We start from the raw sequence: 24,834 nt of genomic DNA, 5'->3' as shown, positions 1-24,834 counted from the left end.
TCTTTTGAAAACTGGAGACAATACCTAGAGGGGACCTCTCATCGAATTGAAGTGCGCTCCGACCACAAGAATCTTGAAAGCCTCCAAACAGCCAGAAAGCTGAACCAGAGACAGATAAGATGGTCCCAGTTCTTCAATAGGTTTAACTTCCAGATTACTTACCATGCCCAAGCCAAAAACCAGAGAGCGGATGCCTTATCCAGACAGCCACAATACAAAGAAAGTGAATCCGAGGACCAGCCTCAGTACGTAATCCCGCCAGAGAAATTAACGTTGGGAGTATGCCAGCCTTCATGGGAAGAGGAACTCAAAAAGGCACAACAAGAAAATGCAGACATGCTAAAATATCAGCAGGAGACGGGACAAGGTCAAGACTCAGAAGTAACCTTTCACTGGAGAAATGGACTGTTATGGTTCAAAATCGCCAGATATGTGCCAGAAGGGGAATTAAGGCTCAGAATCCTACGCCAGTGTCATGATTCCATCACAGCGGGACACTTTGGGATTTACAAGACCATTCAGAACGTGGCCAAGGACTTCTGGTGGCCTAAAATGCGTCGGGATATTGAGAGTTATGTAAAGTCCTGCTCTGTCTGTCTGCGGACAAAAACACAAACAGGGACACCAGCAGGACTGTTACAACCGTTGCCTGTCCCACACGAAACCTGGAAGGACCTCTCCATGGATTTTATAACTGATCTACCCAAGTCCCAAGGAATGACAGCCATCTTAGTAGTGGTGGATCTACTTACCAAAATGGCACACTTTCTTCCTTGTGCAGGGGCCTTAGAGGCTAAAGAAACGGCCAAGTTATTCATAAAAGAAGTCTACCGGCTGCATGGATTGCCAAACAGCGTAGTCTCAGACCGAGGAACTCAGTTCACAGCCAAATTTTGGAGAGCAATGTGGAAACAGTTGCAGACGGAATTAAAACTCTCCTCCGCCCATCACCCCCAGACAGATGGGCAGACGGAACACTTGAACGCCGTTTTGGAAAGATATTTACGAAGTTATGTGTCCTATCAACAGACTGACTGGGTATCATATTTGCATTTTGCAGAGTTCACCTACAACAATTCTCTGCACTCTGCACTCAACAAACCCTGTTCTTCGCTAATTATGGATTCCATCCTAAAGTCTTTCCAAGCAGCTCAGAAGGAATGCTGGTACCGGCAGCTGAGAACTTCCTTAAGGAATTGCAAGCGGCGCAACAGACACTGAAACAGCAGTTAAACGAAGCCAAAACGGAGTACAAGCGAGTTGCTGACCTGCACAGGAAGGAGGGCCCCCCCCTTCAACCGGGAGACCAGGTATGGCTGTCCACCCGCTTCCTCCAGATGCCGGGCAAATGTAGAAAATTACAAGACAAGGGTGGGTCCTTTCGAAATAGAAACTCAAATCAATCCCGTGGCGTACCGACTGAAGCTGCCTGACACGTTTAAAATACATCCTGTGTTCCATCGATCCCTCTTAACGAAAGCCGCCCCTCCCAGTGAGTTACGGCCGGAGGAACCTCCCGGAGCTCCACTCCTGGTAAATGAGCAGTTTGAGTTTGAAGTTGAGGAGATCTTAGATTCCAGGATCAGACGCCACAAGCTGCAGTACTTGATTCACTGGAAAGGCTATGGGGTGGCTGACAGATCATGGGAAGATGCAGCTGATGTGCATGCTCCAGAATTGGTAAAACTTTTCCATCAACGTTTTCCCCACCGTCCCAAGCCAGACAAGGGGAGGGGGGCACAGCCTGGGAGGGGGGATGGTGTCGGAAGGCAGAGCTGGGGTCCCAATCCCGGGGAGCTGGATCCCGGAGGGTTGGGAGAAGAGTATTCGGATGGATGGCAGAGGGAAGGGGGAGGAACTTCCCCCCTTTGGAGCGAAGACGAAACAGAGGAACTGCCAGTGATAAGGTCGCTTAGCAACGGGGAGCCTGAGCCCTCCCTGGACATTCTCACGCCTCCCCCTCTTTCAGGCTCAGAGCAAGAGGGGAAAGAGGGAGGGCTGCTCACAGCCGAAAAGCGGGGAGGCAGTTTACCATCAGCCCCTCCCCTATCCCCCATCCTGGAATCGGAAACTTCAGAAGAGGAGGGGGTGATGCTTCCCCCCTCACCGCGCACACGCAGACAGCTGAAAAGACAGGAGAGAAGGGGGGAAGGCGGGCAGTACCTGAGGGGCAGTTAAGGAGGAGCGAAAGATTGCGCGCCCGTTTGGCCCCTTCTTAAAGAACAGGCGGAAAGAAGTCCCTTGCTCTGTCAACTTTCTCCCAATGCCGCAGGACCTGTATCCCTGTATTGCTTCATGAGAAAACGCAGTCTTTGTTTGGACATTACCCTAATAAAACATGAATTAACTACAGCCGTTGGTTAGGTTCCTGAGTCACATTCTGGGCCTGACACCCTCCAATACACTCCTTCCCCTTCCCCCTCCCCTTCCTCCTCCCCCATGGTCAGTTTTCCTATCCTAAGCATGATTGCATAGGAGTAAATCCCATTGAACTCAATAAGCAAGCAAATGATCAGACCTGCTTTCCCCCTCCTTCTCCTCTCCCTTCCCTTCCCCTCTCCTCCCCTCTTCCTTCTTCCTCCTCCCTTGCCCACTCCAGCCCTCCCCCTCCCCCCGGTCAGTTTTACCTATCCTAACCATGATTGCACGGGAGTAAATCGCACTGAATTCAATAAACGTGCAAATGATCAAACCTGTCCTTCTCCTCCCCTCCCCATACAGCCTGCTCCCATCCCAGTCCTCCCCTCTGCATTTCCTCCCCTCCCTCCTCCTCCCCCCTCCCCATCCCCTGTGGACAGGTTCCCCTATCCTAAGCATGATTGCAGGGGAGTAAATCCCACTGAACTCAATAAGCATGCAAATGATCAATCCATTCTCAGCAAACTTGCACAGGATCCCATTTCTTACCTCCCGGATTAAAAAGCAGAAAACCTTTTTAGGCAAAAAACCCCTTGCGATTTAACAACGTACCTATAGCCAACAGATATTTCTATCAACCTTTAAAAAGCAGGGAAATTGGGCAGCTATAGTGAATGCACCAGGGGAGCAGGAGATCTGACTTCCTCTCTGAGATATTGTACTGCCCTACAAATTGGTCAAAATGCAAACACCATTTGGGTTGGTCTTTCACAGTCCAATCCACTTGCTGTGTAGCTTGCAAAATTTTGGTAATGTGCGTCTGAGCATATGGTGAGTGGTGGCAACACCTGCAATCAGCCCAAATAATAGAAAGAAGACATGTGCTGTGCTGATCTTGTTTTAGCAGGGAGGAAGCAACATTATTAAGACAGTTGACATAGTTCAGATGGTCACTTTAAATATGTCTGATTTACTTTGCAATTTTAGTGAAGTTTGCTTTAGGAAATCATTTTTTGTTTCTATTTCTGTGAGTATGTGAAGTACAGCAACACTGCAAAATTTACACTAAAAAAACTCCAAACATAATTGTGGAATAATGGCACTGACTTCTGCAGAATAATCTCCAGTGGACCTTAGGAATGTCTCAATTTGCACAAGATAAAACAGTGGGAGGAGAAATATATTCTAGCAAAATTCTAGGTGTGCTCTATGTTTTTAATTGACCGTGCCCACCTTGCCTTAAATAAAGTGGTTTAAACATAGCAGGCTCAAAACATGCATCCTCTTTTTTCCAACAGCTAAGAGTCATCGCTGAAGTAGCAACATATTGGAATCAGTCTGATTTTACATCAAACTGCAGTTTCAGATTCAACTGTTAATGCACCTAAAATAAAAATAGAATATAACCTCCAATTTGAAACACAAAAGGCTGTCTTCACCGTCATATGGCATTGACCAATAAAAAGGCTTTGAAATTAGTAAAAAATAAATTTGATTCAGATTTGTAGAATGAATAATGAGGGAAATAAAATTTTCTAGCTTAGATTCTCTGTAGAAACATTAGTAACTCAGGAAAGAAGCAAAGTAAGAAGAACACTAACAAACATACAAAGATATAATTCTCTATCTTTGGAGATGGCAGGTGTTGCCACCACTCACCATATGCTCAGAGGCACAGGTTACCAAATTCTTGCAAGCTACACAGGAAGTGGATTGGACTGTGAAAGACCAACCCAAATGGTGTTTGCATTTTGACCAATTTGTAGGGCAGTACAATATCTCAGAGAGGAGGTCAGGTCTCCTGCTCCCCTGGTGCATTCACTATAGCTGCCCAATTTCCCTGCTTTTTAAAGTTTGATAGAAATCTCTGTGGGCTATAGGTACGTTCTTAAACTGCAAGGTTTTTTGCCTATTAGTGAATATTAATCTGGAGTTTTAAACTGACAGGCTAAATTTCTAAAGCATATTAGGGTGATGCTGAGTTAGCCCACCAGCCTAGTGTGTACTAACAAATAATCTAATTGGTTTTATGGTTCCCAGCCTCTGAAAATGCTTCCTGACATTGAGAGGGTAACAGCCCAATCTTGCTGAATCAGTGCCGCAATGATAAGCGATCATATTAGCTGTCTTCTTTTCATTCTTGGCCATTAAAACTAGTTACTGAGGACTGAGCATTTTTCAATGCCAGATTATGATTAGATATAAGGATTTAAGCTATCATTTTCAAGAGGCATTTAGTGACAGAATCTGAAATGTGCAGATGCTACAAATAGAATACTTCTTATTAGCAGTCTTTCATTTTGGTGGACACATTAATATGTTTTTTTGTGGGGGCCCTTATGTGCACTAATTAATCATACCCAAAACGTGAAGCTGCTCAGTACCCATGCAAAGTCTGTTCTAATTCCTTGCTCATTTACAAGGTGGGTATGGGAAATTTTTGGCTGTCCATAGAGGCCACAGTCCACCCAGGAAAAAGTGTGATCCTGAAGCAAGATAACTGGCCCGCATAGCATACTTCATTTTCCTCAGATTTCCTCATCTTTCTGTGTGCTAGAACATAAGAAGCACCCTAGACAACCATTTATCTCAGAGTCACCATACAGAAGACAATTGTAAAGGAGCTAGTATTATTTTTGCCTTTTGAAATTGTACCCTTCCTGTAAATGTTGCTTTATGGCAGTGATAGGCAGTTTGCCCAATGCTAAGTATGTACTGTAAGTACTTAATGAAATAGTAGAAAAAGAACTGCCACTACTTCACTGTCTCGGAATATTCTAGATTGAGGCCTAGCTTGGGGAAGGCATAATTCCTGACTAAAGTGCTAATTCATTTCCTTGGCCACAGCCAGGATTAAACCTGGTCTCTGGTGTTTTTGAGGCCAGTAGTGTAGTGGCAAATTCAGAAATGCAAGGTCCCTTATTGATTGTCATGCCATGCCACCTTACAGCCACATAGTGTAGCCAAGTCAGGAGCATCCCAAACCCTCAAATATCAGGGGCAGGTCCTAGTGATGTCACAGGGCAGACCCTAGTGATATAATTAAGCATGATACATTAAGCATTGTTACATTATATTAGCTAGGAATCTTAGCTAAAAGAGGGTGTTCCCAGATCCAGCCGACATGATGGGATCATTCCTTCTCACCTGCTTAGGGAGCTTGGATAGGGAACATTTAATCTAGCCTACTTGCTTCTAACAAGAAGGGCTAAAGTGCCCTTAGGCCAGACCATTCACCAGAAGGTCATTGTAGGAAGAAGGGAGCCTAGTGTTGTGGAGATGTTAGATTGGAGCACTCATGAGTAAAGATGGATGCCCCTGAAGGCTGCAATTCTAAACGCTTACTAAGGGACTAAGTCCCATAGAACTCAATAGGACTTACTTCTGAGTAGATATGGTTAAGATTGTGCTGTTGGTAAGGCTTGACTAGGGATCCTCTGCAAAGATATCCATATCAAAGCAGGGCTGGCAACCCCCTGCCTGGAATGCCTTGCCCCTGCTTTTTAATGTGGCTGCTCCAAATGTCTTTATAGGCTTGACCTGCAGAGCAGAGAGAGATTTGAGAAATGAGTAAGAGTAAGAAGATTCTCTGCCTTTTCCTGTCTACCTCATGGGTTGCTATAAACTTACTTTGACAGCCAACCCAATTCCAGTGAGTAATAATTGACAGTGAGAAAGCACACATGGTTTGGTCTACCTTCACAGACATTACCTTAGGAACAACAGTAACTGCAAGCACACTTTCCAGTATGTGAACTCTCTTTTACTACTACTGGGCAAAAAACAAACTGTCATGCAACCAACAAGGTGTATCATTAGTGGTTTAAGGGGGTTGAGCTGAGCACATGGAACCACTGCTGTTGCTTCCTTGGCCACAGCCAGGATTAAACCTAGTCCCTGGTGTTTTTGAGGCCACTAGTGTAGTGGCAAATTTAGAAATGCAAGGTCCCTTCATGATTGTCATGCCATGCAAAATAGTTCCTAATGGGCATGAGGAGTGCCTCCATTTGCACAAGATGAAACACTGGGAGGTGAAATATATTCTAGCAAAATTCTAGGCATGCTCTGTTTTTAATTGACCATGCCAACCTTTCCTTAAGTGGAGTAGTTTAAGCATAGCAGGCTGAAAACATGCATCTTGGGCAGGCCAAGTTTGTTTTAGCAACATATTGTAATCAGTCTGATTTTACATCAAACTGCAGTTTCAGATTCAACTGTTAATGCGCCCAAGATAGAAGTAAACCTTAACCTGCAATTTGAAACACAAAAGGCTGTCTTCATCATCATATGACATTGACCAATAAAAAGGCTTTGAAATTAATAAAAATAAATTTGACACAGATTTCTAGGATGAATAATGAGAGAGATATAATTTTCTGGGTTAGATTCTCTGTAGAAACAGTAGTAACACAGAAAAGAAGCCATGTAAGAAGAACACCAAGAAACATACAAAAATGTAATTCTCCATCTTTGGAGATGGCAGGTGTTGCCACTACTCACCATATGCTCAGAGGCACATGTTACTAAATTCTTCCAAGCTACACAGGATGTGGATTGGACTGTGAAAGACCAACCCAAATGGTGTTTGCATTTTGACCAATTTGTAGGGCAGTACAATATCTCAGAGAGGAGTCCAGGTCTCCTGCTCCCCGAGTGCATTCATTATAGCTGCCCAATTTCCCTGCTTTTTAAAGGTTGATAGAAATATCTGTTGGCTATAGGTACATTCTTAAACCACAAGTGGTTTTTTTGCCTATGAGTGAATTTCTCTGCTTCTTAATCTGTGAAGTAAGAAATGGGATCCTGTGCAAGTTTGCTGAGAATTGATTGATCATTTGATGTTTACGGAGTTCAGTGGGATTTACCCCTGTGCAATCATGCTTAGGATAGGTGAAACTGACCACAGGGGATGGGAAGGTGGGGGGGGAATGAGAGCAGGCAGGAGGGGGAGGAGGGCAGGTTTGATCATTTGCATGTTTACTGAGTTCAGTGGGATTTACTTTCGTGCAGTTATGCTTAGGATAGGTAAAACTGACCATGTGGAGGAAGGCCTGGTGTGGGCAGGGGGGGAGAAAGAAGGAAGAGGGGAGGGGAGGAAGAAGGAAGAAGGGAGAGGAGAGGGGAAGGGGGAAAAGGCAGGTCCGATCATTTGCATGCTTATTGAGTTCAGTGTGATTTACTTCCGTGCAATCATGGCTAGGATAGGTAAAACTGACCATGTGGGAGGAGAAGGGAGAGGGAATAGGAGAGGGAAGGAGGAAGGGAGGGGAGAGGAAGGAGGGGAGGGGGAAGGGGGATTAGAGGGGGAGGGATGAATGAAGGGGGAGGGAAGGGGCAAAAGGGAGGTGATGGGAGGGAGGGGAAGTTTGAACATTTGCATGCTTACTGAGTTCAATGGGATTTACTTCCATGCAATCATACTTAGGATAGGTAAAACTGACCATGGGGAGGGGGGAAGGGAAGGAAGAGGAGAGGGAAGAAGGGGATTGGAAGGGGAGGGGGAGGGGTGAAGGAAGGGGGAGGGAAGGGGCAAGAGGGAGGGGATAGAAAAGAGGAGGAGGGGAGGGCAGGTTTGATCATTTGCATGGTTTTTTTAGTTCAGTAGGATTTATTCCTGTGCAATCATTCTTAGGATAGATGAAATTGAGCTGGGGGAGGGGCAGGGAAGAGAGGAGGAGGGGAGAGGAAGGGAGGAAGGGGGAGGGGAATAGATTGGGTGGGTGGGCACTGGGCAGAGGGGAAGCCCCTTTCCTTTCCAAAAAGAAAACAATGTGAATGGTATCATTCTTTTTCAGTCTTCCCCAGCCTTTTAATTCTATAGCAGTCTCCCACCCAAATTTAAACCAAAGTTGTCCCTGGCCACATGCACACCAGACCTTTATTTCACTTTAGACAGTCATGGCTTTTCCCAAAGAATCCTGGGGAGTGTAGTTGGTGAAGGGTGCTGAGAGTTGCTAGAAGACAACCTGTTCCCCTCACAGAGCTTCAGTCAGAGCGGCTGACTGTTAAACCACTCTGGCCACTGGAGCACTGTCAGGGGAATAAGAGTCTCCTCTCATATAAAGTGAAATAAAGGTCTGGTGTGGGTGTGGCCAACTAATTAGGCATGCCCAGCAGCTGTGAGTCTGGCTTTTAGAATACTGATAGTTTGTTCTTACTGAGCATGCCTGGCGTTATCATTGAGTTCAATGCTAAATTTCATAAATTAAGTAAAAATCAGCCAGACATTTTTTTAACCTTTAAACTGCAGAAGATGAAGGCCAGAGCATGGGGCAAGGTCAGTAATAGGTTTACAGGTACTCTGTGTACATGACTGATTTTAAGTAATTTCAACAGATTATGAGAACTCTGACAGAAGAAAGTCCAAAAGGGGTCTGGTTTTTCTCTCTCTCTTTTTACACTTTGAACTCTTGATTCTCTCTGACTGTTTTGTGTATCGCCATGAAAATTTAAAGGGTTGTTAAGTGAGCTTTTCTGAGTTCAGGACTATAAGCTTTGTAAGACTTTGTTTTGAAATGAGCTTATGGGAAGGATCAGAATGGCATGGGGAGGTATTTTCAATACATTGAGGAATGCAAAAAATCCATGCTGACCATAGTATATAGTCAGTCTTGTGGCTGTATAATAAACTTCAAAGTGAATATCTGTGTAGTAACACCACCTTCTCCCCCAGCACAGCCTTCACCATGGTGCTTCTAGTCAGATTTTTCTCTCTCTTTGCCATTACATGAGGAAATAAGTATTAGGCATCCAGTGGCTAGAAGTTAGTGTATGTCCCCAAACATTCTTAAAGTACTTGTATGAAGATTCAGAAACTTCTGTCTCATGCTTTAGATAAGATGATCTATTTATTGCTAGGATTCCATTATACTATGTGATCTTTGAGACTGTATAAGCCTTAGAAGTCCTTTTCCATTTAACAGGTGTGCAGTTCTTATATTAATTTATTTAGTTTGTTAGCTCTTTCCATTTCATCTACTAAATGATAGCAATGGGACTATGACATTGTGAGCCCATTTGCACAAATGGTAGCCACAGAGAAAAGTGGCAGTTTTCATCATGCTATTACAGATAAGAGACCTGTTCTACACACTATTGTCTAACGATTAATTTGGTATTTCTTCCAAATCACATTTGTGTCACAAACTCACAAATGCTTTTACAATACTTTTTAAAAAATCCTTCTGAATCTATCCAAGCATGGGCCTTTAAATATTGCCGCAAATTGTGGCACTGAAGTACGTCTCCTTGATAAGTCTCCTGACCATTAAAATTAGTAGCTATTGGTATTGCTATTTTTCCAGTCTTTTCCCCATCCTTTTAAAACAAAATCTTGTTATACTTTCAGTCTCAAAGTAGTCCTAAGAGGATATTTGTGCATGCAGCTGTCAACTGCTTTGTTAGCCTGTACCTTGCATGCATTTTCATTTCATTATCTCTTTTCCCTCTGTCTCTCTCTTTTCCTCATTTATGTTTTCTCCTTAACCTGTGTATAGATAAATCTTGTTTGCCACATCCCATACACGTTCCTTAGTCACTGATTTGCCTGTCATTCAACCTCCTTCTCCTTTGTCAGTGCTGTAGAATGGACCAAATCCCCTGCTGTAGCTAAAGCCATAGACTCTGAGAGTCCTGGCAGCTACTGACTATGACTAATTCCCTGGTGAAGATTAGTCCATCAAATGAATTAAAGAAACAATAAAGCTCTGTTCTCTGTTGAGGAACATGCTCCCTGCCAGGGCATTGTAAGTGCTTTTCTTCAGAAGAATTCTACTTCTGTTCTTTGGTTCTAGGGCCAGAATGGCAACACAAAGGTGTAAAACAATCCCATACTACTGCTATTGAAATATTCAGTAGGGATCAACCCAGCAGTTGTTTTTCTGGGGGTGAACACAGACCATTTTAAAAATTAAAAATGGATTGGGTAACAGCCAAAAATGCCTGACAGCGTAACAACAATAATTTGTGTCATCACATGCTCTGCATATTAAAATCCAGAATGGTACATATAGTTGTTTTCCTCATTACCATCATCATGGTTTATATAGATCTTTTCCACATATTTAAGATCAGAACCTGTAATATTTCAGCTTTCCTCCATGATGGCTGTGGAGGTTGGAACAGTGAGGTTCAAGTAGGAATATGGTGTTGGGCCTGTAAATCTGTGTACTGGTTTACAATTAATAGTAAAATGGTATGCCCAATTAATTTATTAATACATCCAGAGCTTCAACTTCCTATGTGTGATGACACCACTGGGCATACATTAGAAGCTCATTTATAAATGTCACAAGAAGGCCAACAACTCACAGCACTGGAAAGTCCACCGCTGGGATCATTAAGAAGCTCCTCCTACCTAGCTCCAAACATCTTGACCCACCTACCAGCTTCCTGAAGCCCCAGAGGGTAACTGTCCATTTCCCATTCTTTTCTAGAGATGTATTGGTAATTTAAGCATTACTTACATCAAAGGAAATAAGGCACTTGTCTATAGATGTTGTTTATATGCCAAAGCCCCACTTTCATACAATATAACAAATACACACACACAATAGCAGATCCAGTTGATTTCTTTTAAAGTATACTGCAACAAATAAACTTGATTATGCAGCATGTTTGGATTCTAGAAACCTGTAACAACATGGTCTTGGCCTGTCTGCATATTTGAGCAAATCACTGACCTTTATCTTATTGTCAATAATGCTGTAAAAAAAATATGGAAAAGTTTTAATAAAAGTGTGACTTTTATAATGCCCCTCCTAGTTTGAGCCTGTAGAGTAGCTTGCTACATAAGGGCTTTCCTAGGTCTGGTTACATTGCTTGAAAAAACAGGGCAGGAACTGGTATGGTAGGCAAGGCTTCTTAAGGTAGAATATATACTGGCCTGTGTGTCTTATTGAAAGTCAGTGCTGTATAAGCTCCTGAATACCTAAAAGGACCTTCAAGGATAAAATTGGCACTCAGTTTCTGTTTAAAATAATTAGTCTTCTCAGTGTTTCTCCAGAATAGTCAAATTGGCTCTGATCGAAAGGGCCCATGGAGGCTGATCTGAAGCCAGTTTTGTCACAACTATAAAGTATATGTGGATCCAAGAAAAAGAAGAAGGCAATTTAGCCTAATTTCAACCCAGAAACAAGCTCATACAATGCTAATTTCATCAATGAATCCCAAAGTGCCATTTTAAAAAGTGTTGTTTTCACACCTGCTGGGTTAGGAAAGAAGCACATTAATCGCCTCTACTTGGTAATAATGATGGGTCATATTTGGTTAATGCTCAGTTGTAGACAGCTATATATGTTCCCAAACATTTCAGTGCAATTCTTTCCAGATTGACATTTGCAGGATAACACAATTTGCACCTGTGGGTAATAGGAATTCAATAGTGTAGAACGTTGTAAGTTGGAGAGATAACCGAATAATCTGGACTTCATGTGCTCAGTTGATAATGTGACAGTGGTGGTCCTGGAACACCAGTGGTGGTGTTGACATTGGGAAAGAAGCACTGATGCTACCAGAGTGTGCTTAACCGAGTGGCCACACTTTGTATCTCGGGTGTTCATATGACAGGTTCTATTGCATTCAAAACTGAAGTGTTCAATTATCACCTCTGGAATGTCTCTTACTACTTGTACTTTGCCTATATTAACCTTTTTCCTGTTCCCCTCTAATTCCTTGATGCTTCTGTACAGATGGCAATAAGAAATGACTCCTCAGATACCCATAGCTCAGAAAGCAGAGAGAACATCTATGCTGAGGTGAGTGAGCTCTCTGACCCAAATTTGTCAGCTCCATCCACTGAGGATCTATCTATCACTCTGATGCCCTCAGAAGCAAGAGAGTCAGCCAGCTGGGGAAGATCGAGTGTCCATACTCAACAACATTCCTGCAATCAGTATAACATTTCCAAGCACGTGCCGGATTTGTGTGCCTGTACAGACTCCCTTCAAGAACTACCTGGAGACCCAATGGACCAAGAAGTATCAGAAATAAACAGTTCTTTTACTTCAGGGACTTGTTCAGCCATGAGTGCCTCTTCAGTGGTTCAATCTGAGACTCCTAAGAGAAATGTAGGCAACAGTGGCAACATTACTTTGAAGGACCTGAAGAAGTGCTACAGTGTAGATACACAGGGTCTTCTTAAAAAACCATCATCTTGGTTAGATGATCAAAGGAGACATTCCATAGAAATTTGTTCCCTGGAAAACAGCCCTCAGCATCATTCCACATCTAGTTCTTCTGGCTTCATAAGTCAGGTCTTAAGTGAAATGGAAGGCTTGCAAGGAACACGGCAGAAGAAAAAACTGAGCCCCCCATGTATATCAATAGACCCACCTGATGATCAGAGTTTGTTACTGAGGGGATCGCACACCACATCACCTAGTACAGATGTTTGCTTGCGAAGACGTGCACCATCTTGGGATTCCAAGGATTCAATGGAAGCAGGGGACTCAACACTTCCAGACAGTATGTCAATAACTCCAACCCCAAAGAAAGACTTATTGACTCTTCCTAGTTTTTCCTTTGATCAAACAGATGCCGACCCCTGAGTTTGTTTGTTTCCTGTTGTTGGTGCCAAATGTTTCTTTTCTCCCTCATGTAATAAATTAAACCTCTCTATTCTAAAATGGCACTGATTTTTAAAAAAATCCAAAGAAAGTTTAAAGAGCTAGCTGGTTTTAAGAGTGGTTAAGCTATATCACGCTTACTTAAGCATAAGTTCTGCTTGGGTAAAAGCAATACATTGTTCAGAGTCTATATGTATATTCTATTTTATTAAATTAATTGAACCTAGTATTGCAGGATGTAGTACGTTTTGTGGCTTAAGGATATGGTTTATTTTCTTCTGTTTCAAGTATCTCAGAATATTCCTGAGATTACATTGTTTTTTTAATGAATATTTTAACCTTTAAAAAATACATATTTAATCCTCCCCTTTTTTGTTTTTGTTTTGCAAAGCACAAGATGTAGCCATTAGTGCATTACTGAGAAAATGTGTCCCATGGTCAAATAGAAATGAAAACATTTGCAGTTATAATGTATTCACTCACTAACCCCTCTACTATTTTCTGTAGAAAATAGCCATTTGGATATTTTTTACAACTGTAATGGCATTTTTTTAAAAATAATAATAAAATAATCTCCAAAATGAATTTTATTATGATGTAGAGCAAAAGCAAGTGCACAAGCAGACAAGCATATGGGATAAGCAGATAGGCTTGCAATGATGTCTACAGAGAATTCAGCAGTCTCTTTCTTAGCAATACACAAAAGTGTCTAATGCACCAGATATTTGCTGTTGCTTTCTGTAGCAATCTCTAAAATCTTGCTGAGCATAAACACCTAAGATGAGGGCTTTTCTCCTCTACTGTTGCCCTTCCTACACATGCTGAGTATTATCTGAGGGAGGAAAAAAGTGTGTAATGCTGCAGGGCTCTGTCATGAACTGGTACCAATAGAGAACAATCATGTGCACTTTTGACCAGTCTCATCATTCTCCCTTTTTTCTGGTGGAAGAGCAGAACCCAGCAGTGGCAGCAATTGTTTACAAATCCTGTCCAACTTTGTATATCCCATCCATCTCCCATGTGACCAACAGGACAATAAGAGTTTCAGCCCACCTGCCTTAAGGTGCCATCAGCTATCCACTGCCTAACAGCGTTTCCCCCCCATTATTTTCTGTGAGACAGACATTACACACAATGACCGCAGCTGCTTTCATCCCTAACTGTCATAAACAGCAAAGTAAGGCCCTGAACATAATTTACATTTATCCTTGTCCAGAACATCCTTGGTTCAGCAGAACAGCATCTGAACAAATGTAACATCCATAAGAATCTTTCTCTCTTATCATGGCCATACAACTAAATTCTTTCACTTTTATACCACAATCCTAAACACATTTAATCAGAAATAAGTTCCATTTATTTCAGTGAAATGTGCTTCCAAGAAAGGGCTTAGGATCACAACTGTACCAATGAAAAGAAATTAGTGATTTGCCACGCTGAAAATCAAGGTTGGTGTAAATTTAGTAGGTAAAGCTTTCCCCATCATGGATTACAAAAGAATTACCTGCTAATTATGATGATGATTTTTATTATTATTACAATTATTACCCACCCTTTGCCCAGAGGGTGGGTTACAACAATTTTAAAACACATAATTAAAACAGTTAAAACCAACCTAAACAATGTAACGGAAAATAAAAATATACATCTCAGGTGTTGAAGGCCAGGGTAAAGAGGTGCATCTTCAGCATTCGCCGAAGGTTGTGTAATGAAGTTGCCAGACACCTCTGTGAGGAGGGAGTTCCACAGTTTAGAGGCTGCCACAGAGAATGCCATCTCCTGGGCTACTAACCTCCCGAGCTTCTGAGAGTGGTGGAACTATCAAAAGGTGCTTCTGCTCATCTCAACACCCAAGAGGGCCTATGTGGCAAGCTGCTTTTAAAGGCACAAGAGTATAGACAGTGAAGCAGTCCCAGTGCTACCAAGAACTGATATTTCAATTGCTCTAGTCTCCACTGCAATGACTGTATAATATGGCTTGTTTGTGGTTTGCAAGTGAATTCCATAAAGTAAATGCAGAGAATTCCTGCAATAACAAGAATATCATCTTAGGTCTTTGTCAAATTTGTTAGCACCTAAATAGTGCTAACTATTAACAGGATCAACTCCAGACTGATTTCATGTAAAGTGCATTCAACATAATAAATCTGGTCTATGTAAACCTGGAATTATCACCCAGGCTGCTCTAGCAGCATCCAGTCATCATTTTCATGTTGATTGTTGAAGCCAAACAGTTTTTCAGTACACATGGAGACTTAATACAAGCCCAAACCAGGACTGGCTTTGGCTATGCGTGAGACAAGTTTTGTTTTACTGCAAGTGGTGCTGATTTCCATGCTTGTCTGCCTAAAGAAAGAGATTATTCTTTTTATTATGGTATTCAAATGGATGATAGAATTTTTAAAAAAAGGAAAACTGCCCCTATGATCAACAACTCTATCACACCTTTCTGCTGCCCATGCACTAATTCCATATTCATCAGTTAACATGTTTTATTTAGTAGGCTGCATTTATGGGGGCTGTGGAGAGCATAATACATTCTCTGTAGGATCTACATACACAGAGTTGGATTCTGTTGTCATGTTCTCTCTTGTAAATGTATATTTACCACTGCTGCTTTTATAGAGAACAGCTTCCATGTAAAGGTACCATCCTGCAAGCCAACTTACTAGACATCCTCAGTTCATTTCAGTGGAGTAGGCTCAGTTTCAATTGTGCTGGAGCTCAGTTCTGGGATCTGTTCTCACTGCCCAAGCTTAACCCTGAAACAGGTGAAGAATGAATAGATTAAAACAATCCCTAAAACTATTCAGACTGCATTTTATCACCACTAAATAAGGAAAGAGGATGCCCAGAGCCTCAGACATCAGGGATTAGGGGAAAAGCTTTCAGATAAAAAGGTGCTTTTTCTAGAGACTTGAAACCAAGAGCATCTCTCTTCCAAGAAATTAAGCATGGGAGGCCATTGTCTGACCTTCACAAAAGCCAGAATCAATGGAGTTTGCACAACACATAGCCACAGTGCTTTGTGGATTGTCCCTTTCCAGTTTTCTAATCTCTTCCTATTCCCTGTCTCAGTACAGAAGGTGGCACCAAATGCTGAATAATTTGCATCCTGCTTTTCTGCTGAGGATTACAGGATGGCATTCTATGCTTATAACAACTCCCTTCAGTAGGTTAGGCTGAGAGAGAGAAATTTGTCCAAGGCTACCTGTGAGTTTCACAAATGGATGGGAAGTGAACCTGGGTGTTGCATGTCTCCACTTAACACTCTAGCCACTACACCACACTGGCTCATCCGCCAAACTGCTTTGGCTTGTTAAAACAGTGAAAAGGGTTGAAGAAAGGGGGTGATTTTTTTACACTTCAGAATTCTGAAAAAATCCTACCACTACCACCAGCTCCTTGTAACTAGACAAAGCAACCATAGGAGTAGGGAAGGCTAGCATCACTCTCCAGAAAAGAAGGTGCTGAATATATCATGCATCCCCATAGATCCCAAGGTCTACATTTGCACAATTAATGGGTGCTTGTGCAGTGTCCAAGCATGCACTCACACACATTGTTGCACTGGATATTTGTTTTTAAACAGATCAGGTTGCCCATAGTTAGAAAAGCCTAGTGAGATGTTATTGCTTTTAAGAACATGCTTCTGTTTTTGCCAGAATATTTCCATTGATTTCAGCCTGCCTTTGTGTAAATATCTTTAGGACTGCAGACTTGATGTATGTTGTTAATTCAATCAAGGCTAAAAGAAATTCCAGATCATGCACTCATAGAGTCATCATTTGGTCAAACATTGATCTAAACCTGGAATTGAATTTATAGACTGATTTAGAGGAAAGAAACAATATTTTGAAACTCAGATTTGAACACCTGAAATTCCAAAGCACAATATTAAGAACTCAGAACTGGAACCTGCATGATTATCAATCAGATAGACAAGCTTGTAGTCCTAAAAGCATATTCTGTGTGGACCTTGCCACCAGGTGGTTATATAAATCACTGTAGGAGATATTAATCACTGAAACAAATATTGGTTGTATAAATCTACAACATATCTGAATTAACACCCATGTTTCCTATGTAGCTCTCCATGCCAATGAAATCTTATTTCAGTACCATGCCTGCCTGTGCAATATCCTGAACACCCTAATGCTTTTGTTATTCCAATCTATTGGGTCTGAAATAGAATATGAAATTCTGAATCCAACAAATTCATCAGCTAGAAGTTGTAATTCTTAGACCTACTGACCATGTTAACACATTTAGTGCAATTCTCATAAACCAGTCTTTCATTGTAATTTTCTCTGGTTATGTGTAATGGGGAGGGGAAATAAAAAGACAGCACAGAAAAAACATGTTTTTAATCCTTTGTTTTGGTTTTGAAGTTTTCCTCATTCACCAAACCCCTATGCAGATATTCAAGGTTGGACGTGGTGAAGGAATCAGGATTGTGCTCCCTTGCACTGCTCCCTCTCCCACACACATGCCACCCTGTTCTTGGCATTTGTGCATTCACCCATCATGTTTGCATAGGAGGTTAGACACATACAGCCCAACACATGTAGATGCCAATCTCACAATCTATGTACCCCAAAACTGGAGTGTCAAGACTGCATGGCAGGGCCTACATTCATTGGGCTCTGCATGCATCGGCTCCAAAGTAAATATGACAAACTAATGCACAGACATCAAAAATGAGTCATGCAAATGAGTGTGATGTTGATCCTCTCACCATGCATAGCTCAAACACCCGCATATGGCAGGGGTGAGGAACCTGTGGCCCTCCTGATCTTGTTGGCCTCTAGATCCCATTCGCCCCAGCCAGCATGCCAGTAGCTGGGAATGAAGGGTGTTAGTGTTCAACAACAATGAAAGAACTGCATGTTCCCCATCCCTGGAATAGGGAAATGGTAAGATGTCAATAAAATGGTAGTACACCATTTCATCAATGGTTAAAATATACAGTATTGATCTGGCTGCAATCAAATCTACAAAGTCTACACACATGGAGTGTAACATGCAATGTGCAATATTTTAGAAGAAAAATATGGTGCAAAATGTAATTTACACTGAAATGTCAGTAACTGTAACAATGTTTAAAGATGTTCTGTTTTCAGTGCTTGAGGATTTTCCCACTGAGAACCTTCGTGTGAATATAAAGCCAAGGGTTTGTTTCATAAAATCATATTCAGTAAAGAAAAATCAATATAAAACTTACTGTAACTTCCTGCATTCAGGAAAAAATGCATGCAAACTACTTTGTGATACAAATATTTTCTAGTTTCCCTTTTGAAAATCCAATTACAATACTACAGCATGTGCAATAATATTAAAGGAATTTTAAATAACTTTGGGATGGGCTTTTTTAAAAAACAGAATTTGACTTTTATAAAAGAAAACACAAAAAGGTTCTAAAGAGATATACACAAATTCTGTAGAATGGTTATGCTGATTTTTAAAAAATATTTTTGTAGAAATCTCTAGACCAAGTGTTAATCCTGCCAAGCATCTTGGAAATAGAGGAGGACCTAGATCTGATATTTTAGTCTGAGATTGTTGAGACCAGAGCTGATCTGTTTAGATATATACTTTTCACCTGTTTTTCCAACATTGCAAAAGAGTTGAGGACTTAATTTAGTTCACAGTTCCAAACACATTTCAAAAAGAGGCCAGTCACATGACCATTTCATAATAGTTGCATTTTTTCACAGGTTATCATTCCTTTCAATAGCTGTTATTCGAGAGGTTTTCCCAGTAGACTGTGGCTCAGGCATCACCATAGTGGTGGTGGTGATGATGACGATGATTATTTTATTTTGCTGCTGACTTTAATTGGTTGTGGATTGCATGCACTCATGAAATGAATTCGGCTGGATTCAAGGCTCTTCTTACTGACTGGTAAAACACTTATAGCTGACCAGTAGGGCTATAAACTTCAGTAGTTTTATCAGTGTGATTAATAAACTAAGGCTGCAGTTCTAATCACACTTAACCTGGAGGAAGACATGTATAGGATTGCACAGTGAGGCTACAATCCAAACATACATTCAGTGAGGCTTCTGAATATATATTATTAGAATTGTGTTGTATAATTTTAATCAGCATGCGCACAAACACACACAAACTGTCAGCAAGAAAAAGCTCACATTTTAACCCACCATGAAGGCCACACAGATGAACTGGCTTGAAATTCTTTGGGGTCTGCAAATGTTAACAAACAAGTTACTGGAAAGCTTGGTTATAGAATTCCATATGAACAAAAAGAGTAGGAAAATAGATAAACTTAGAGCAACTCACAGAGATTTCATGGTATTTATTATTTTTGTTTGGAAGGGAAAAAAAACTTTTCTATGAATAGCTTTTGTGATATGAACCGCCCAGAGAGCTTCGGCTATGGGGCGGTATAGAAATATAATAAATAAATAAATAAATATGCCAGTATATGAACATTTAATCAGTTAATCTGTTTAAAAGCCAATTATTAATCAGATAAAAATCCAGACTCCCTTGACAGCCTTACTGACAAGTAATGGATGCTTCAAATGGCCATGCTATCCCGTGATAGCTGCAATCATTATGGGGGGGGAGTTATGCAAATTCACCATTTATGTGTACATAATTGCTGTTGACTTCAGAGGGTGTTTGGTGCATCTGAGTGTGTTTAGAATTGGACCTCTTAGTCTAGATGCTGCAGTTCTAAGTTGCTTTTTAAAAAATCATACTCTTTTAAAATATATTTCCCCTGATAAACCACAATGAAAAGTACTATCCAGTTTGTTTTAATGCACACCAGCACTTTAATATTGTGGATTTACTGTATACTGGTAGGAAGAGAATATTCTGCTTTTGCCAGTGTATATTAAGAGGGTAAAGATTTGCTACAATGTCTGAGAGAGAAAAAAGACAAATGTAAATTCCATACTTGCAAACATTGCACCTAGTATTTCTATAACTTTTAGGTAGATGACAGGTTATTTAAACTGTAGATAATCTGGAAGAAGATACAATGTTTTTGGCTTCTGTAAATTGCACTCAACAGAAAATCTGGTTTTGGACAAGAAAAGGGGGTTTATAGTTGTAAAGTGTGCCTCAGTTTCCCCTCCAGTACCCCACTGACTATAATAACCCAAGTAGAACCTTTCACAAAAATTACTAGAGTAGCCACAGTACCTATGTCCATTAACAGCCTAGCAACTATTTAAAAACTTTGTATTTAATAGATAATATTGTTATACTGTATCGGGTACAGAGACCTAAAACTGGGTGTTTGGTCAGAGCAACAAGAGGCGGTATTAATGGGGAATATTGGGTTACAATGTTTTTTAATGAGTGTAAATCTTTACAAATGACAAAAACAAATGTGTACTATTAAAGGCTTTTGAAAAGAAAAGGCATGAACCCTGATTCTTTTATTCTTAGTGATCTGATCTGATCTATGTGTGTAAACAGCATACATCTATTATCATTTCTAGATATGACCTATGCCAATCTACAGGTTTTCTATTCTATAGAAAAAGGGCAGTCAGCTTCAAAAACCTGAATCAATCACCAATTTCAATTATCCAAATATTTCTTAGCTGTCAACCCCAGAGGATTCCCATGATGCACAAGAACTCCCAGAAAATCTCTGTCTGGGGCACTGGGGCAAATAATATTGCATGTAGAGTACAGTGTTATAATGAAACCTGTGACACTATATTTCAACTGATATTTCTGCCTTGTTGCATGTCAAATTGCAGGAATATTTATCTGCAAGGGCAAGAGCAGATATATAATTTTTTGCAATACAGGTCTGAAACATTGCTGCACATTGCACGCACGCACACATCATCATCAACATCATCATCATTATCATAATCTGACCCAAACAGAGTTTAATGTTTTATGAGCACCTGACACGAGGCTTTCACAAAGCACCCACTGCCCCCTCCCCATGCCCCAATCAGAATAATTTACCTTGGAGCAAGAGGAAGGTGGCGGCAGCAGCAGCAGGGGTTGACAGTGGATGTTCTGGATACTTCTGCTGGGTGTCTTTCTCTGCCCAGGGTAGGACCAAGATGAACAGTCTCGTTGTCCCTGGTGGGAACTGACACTGCATGTGTTAATTTAGCCTTGGAGAAGGCCCTCAGCCCTTGGAGTGCCTGTCCCATTCCCCACAAAGAAAGATGCTCCACTAAGGTCACTGGAGTGTCCACCTCTTTTTCTACTTTACCTTGCCTTAAAACAGGGATAGCTAATCTGTGGTCCTCCAGATGGTGTTGGACCACAGCTCCCATTATCTCTGAATTGGCCATGCTAGGTGGGGGTGCTGGGAACTGAATTTCAACAACATCTAGGAAGCCAAAGGTTAGTCATCCCTGCCCTAAGGTAAATAATTGGGCCCTTGAGGCAAGGGCAGGGGACAATGGTAGACACTCACAGGATCATGTTGAGCAGGTTGTACTCAAGGCCCTGCTCACCTCAATCCTGACTATGGGCATTTGAACAGGGGCAAATCACACATCATGTTTCAGCACATACACAATATAGACATCCCTCTAAGCTTTGTAGTGTTTTTTTTCATGAATCCAGAAATGGGATTCTCAGACCTGCTACCGTGTCAGGACAACTATGTGCAAGAAAAAATATGTTCTCTCTTTTTCTCTCCCTCCCCCCATTTTTCATTACAAGGAGAAAATCACAGATACTCATGAAATCCCTCTAGCTCAGCTGAGTGAAAGCAAGAGGGCCCCAAACACACTCAACAGAAGCGTTGCTTTTTCATGACCTTCCCATTCCACAACCAGCAACAATTGCTCACTCACTGCCTGAAGCAAACACTTCTCTGCTCACAGCTAAGCAGGATTCAGGAGTAGGGTTGCCAGGTTCAAGGCCTGATCCTGATCCTGTATCTTTAGGAGAAGAGAAAGTCAGCCAAGTGCAGGTGTTCTTGCAACCCTGCAATGAGAAAAACCACAATGTGGCATTCTCCCTTTCCCCTGCACAACTTTTAAAGATACAAAAGACCTTTTGGTTGCCAGGTCCAGCCTCCAAGAGGTCTTCTGTATCTTTAGAAGTTGTGGCTGCGGCTGCGGCCCTCTGTTTGGGGAGCAGTTGGCCTTGGCGACGCCTGGTTCCGCCTCAGAGGGGGTGGCGAGTAGGAAACCCCCCCCGCCAGATCGCTCCTCCGATCTTTTTCTCTCCCCTGTGCTCTATGGCACACGGAGCGTCTCTCTGTTTCTGAACGGCGGCGGCTCTCATCTTTTTCTTGCCCTTTGGAACTGCGGGTGTCCTCTTCAGGCCGTTTTTTTAGGTTTTTCTTTAGCCGGCCGCCATTTTAGCTGCTGCCTGATTTTTGAGTCATTTTCTCTTCTGACTCACTGCGGCCTTTTTTCCCTTTACGAAGGTTTTTTTCTCTCTCTCATGCCGACTGAAACAGGCTGCCTGTTAGAACTGTAATGACTGAGTACTCCTCGATACCGCACCTTCCCCATTGTGTGTGGGTACTAGGCCATATTGATGCAATTTTTTTCCTCAGTGCATATTAGCGGTACCGCACCTTCCCCATTGAGTGCGTGTATTCAGCTTTGAGCCACACTGCGTAAAAATATTAACAGCTCCTTTGCCTGGCGTTAAGCAGTGTACAGTAGCGGTCTCGCACCTTCCCCATTGTGTGCGTGTACTTAGCTTGTGGCTCATATTGCATCATTAATCATTAATCATTAATCCTTTTTTGGCAATCTGATTTGACCAGTGCAGTGGCAATTTCTCCTGTGGACGTGCCCCCACCTTTTTTCCTGGGCCATAGCAAACCTAACCTTTTTCTTGCTTGGCCACTTAGCCTGCACGACACTCTCTAAAGTTCACTCACAGGGCTGATACCGCACCTTCCCCATTGTGTGGGTGTATCCGGACCCTGACATGGCAGACCAGCAACCAGAGGCAGTGCAAACCTCAGGGGCAAGTTAGCAGTGCAAAGTTCCAGGGCCACATAAGGCCCCTAAGCATAAGCATTCCAAAGCTCTCGCCAAGATGAAACATCTGTCTGCCCACAGTGCCTCCAAGCGGGCCCGGTATGTTTCAGTCCCAGTCTTAGAGGAGCCTGCTCGAGAAACATTACCTGCTCTCTTCCAATCCCCTGCTGGGTCCTCAGATGACGAGTTTGAAGGTTTTCCCAGTCAGACACCTCGATACTCGGATCCTTCTTCTGCCCCGCTGCCTCCTCCGGTGCAACCACATCTGCCCCCACAGGAGCACTCTGTACCTCCTGACCCATCATCAGGCCTACAGGTGACACCAGAATTTTTGTCACAGCTGCAAGAGGTACTCGGGTTTCTCTCCCAAGCTCAGCCTCAGGCATGCCTCTCACCTCAACTTCCAATCCCGCAGTAGTCTACCTCGATACGACAACCTGGTGGTCAGGATGACATCCCTCCTTCTTCTCCTAACCCGTTTGATATCTCCAGAGGCAGACTTGGTGGTGAGCCCTCAGGGATGGATGACCTCGCATCCCTCATGCACCCAGCCCTTGACAAATGGAGTGAGGAATCTGTTCTGGATAAGGATTCATCCTACAGACTCTTCGATTTGGCCGATTACCTCTCCCTTTGCCGTAGAGTGTTGGACACCCTGGGCATCCAACCTGCACAAACACAGCAGGCGGCTCCACCTGTGAAAGGCGCCAGGGTCCTCAAATTGCCCCGGTCAGTGGACCATTCAATTCCAGTACCAGATCCCATTAATAAGCTGGCCAGAGAGGAATGGGCCCATCCTCTGCGTCCACGTCACTTTTAACCGTTAGCCAACAGACTTTATTCTTTGGCCCTGGAGTTTATGTCCTTCCTGAATGTCCCGAGCATTGACCAACCAATTTTGGACTTGATTTCTAGGTCCCTCCTTCCGAAAGAAGGAGATTCGCAACTCAAGGATCCCTCTGAAAGACGGCTTGACTTCACGCTGTGCAAGAACCATGAGGCATCCACCTTCTCCATTCAGGCCTCGGCTGCTGCCTCGATTTTCTCCAGGGCCTCCATGATGTGGCTTGATGACCTATTGGACGATCCCAGCCTGGATCCAACCACACTGCGAAAGGGGCTAGTCAAGCTGCATAAGGCGGCCGCATTCGTGGCAGATGCCACCTTGGACACCACCCACCAAGGAGCAAGGGCCCTGGCTGCCGAAGTAGTAGCTCGAAGGACCTTGTGGCTACAGCACTGGGATGCCGATACTATGGCCTGAACCAACTTGTCCATGGCTCCCTACTCGGGGTCACTGCTCTTTGGGGAAGACGCCCTTAAAGCGGTCCTGGTTGACCCCAATGACAATCCAAAGCCTACCCTAGCCACAGCCAAGAGGGATGACCGCAGACAGTTTCGCTGGTTTGCCCCATATTGCCCCTTCCAGTCCTTTCGGGGGGCGCGGCCCAGGGGGCGAGGCCAAGACACCCGAGTCCCCAAGTTCCGATCATCCAGGCCATCCTGGCCCAGACAGCGCTACCAGGGCAGATTCCAGTATCAGGGCCGACAAGCCCCTTCCTCCTCGTACGGCAGAGGAGCTCGGCAGCGTAAGCAGTTTTGACGCCATTCCTATCGGGGGGCAGCTCTCTCTCTTCACCAGTGCCTGGCTCCCTCTATCAAGGGTCCCCTGGATCAGAAGCATCTTCCTCTGCGGATACAACATAGAGTTTTGGCTGCCACCCCCGGACAGATACCGCCCATCCCCAGTCTCCAATTCATGCAGGAGGGTCATGCAGGATGCCCTACGCCACCTACTCGACATAGCGGCAATAGAACCCATACCACCAGCGGAAAGGTCGCAGGGCGTCTACTCCCTCCTGTTTGCGGTCCCAAAGCGAGATTTGTCATGGAGGGCAGTCCAGGACCTCAAATTCGTAAACCGCTTTGTCAAGCATCGCAGGTTCAAAATG

The 24,834-nt window shown here is 42.9% G+C and overlaps 1 protein-coding gene across 1 annotated transcript in view; it reads left to right on the top strand.

The window, feature by feature from the left end:
- CACNA1G (calcium voltage-gated channel subunit alpha1 G) overlaps positions 1–13,462 on the top strand; it is a 270,527-nt gene extending 257,065 nt beyond the window's left edge. The window contains exon 35 of the mRNA XM_061616021.1: positions 12,048–13,462. Within this exon, the coding sequence (XP_061472005.1) occupies positions 12,048–12,905 (858 nt within the window). The 3' untranslated portion in view covers positions 12,906–13,462. The remainder of the gene's footprint in view (positions 1–12,047) is intronic.
- The last annotated feature ends 11,372 nt before the right edge of the window (positions 13,463–24,834 follow it).

Source organism: Rhineura floridana, chromosome 3, assembly GCF_030035675.1.
Source record: "Rhineura floridana isolate rRhiFlo1 chromosome 3, rRhiFlo1.hap2, whole genome shotgun sequence".
Lineage (NCBI taxonomy): Eukaryota > Metazoa > Chordata > Lepidosauria > Squamata > Rhineuridae > Rhineura > Rhineura floridana.
This window is presented reverse-complemented; position numbering and strand designations above follow the sequence as displayed.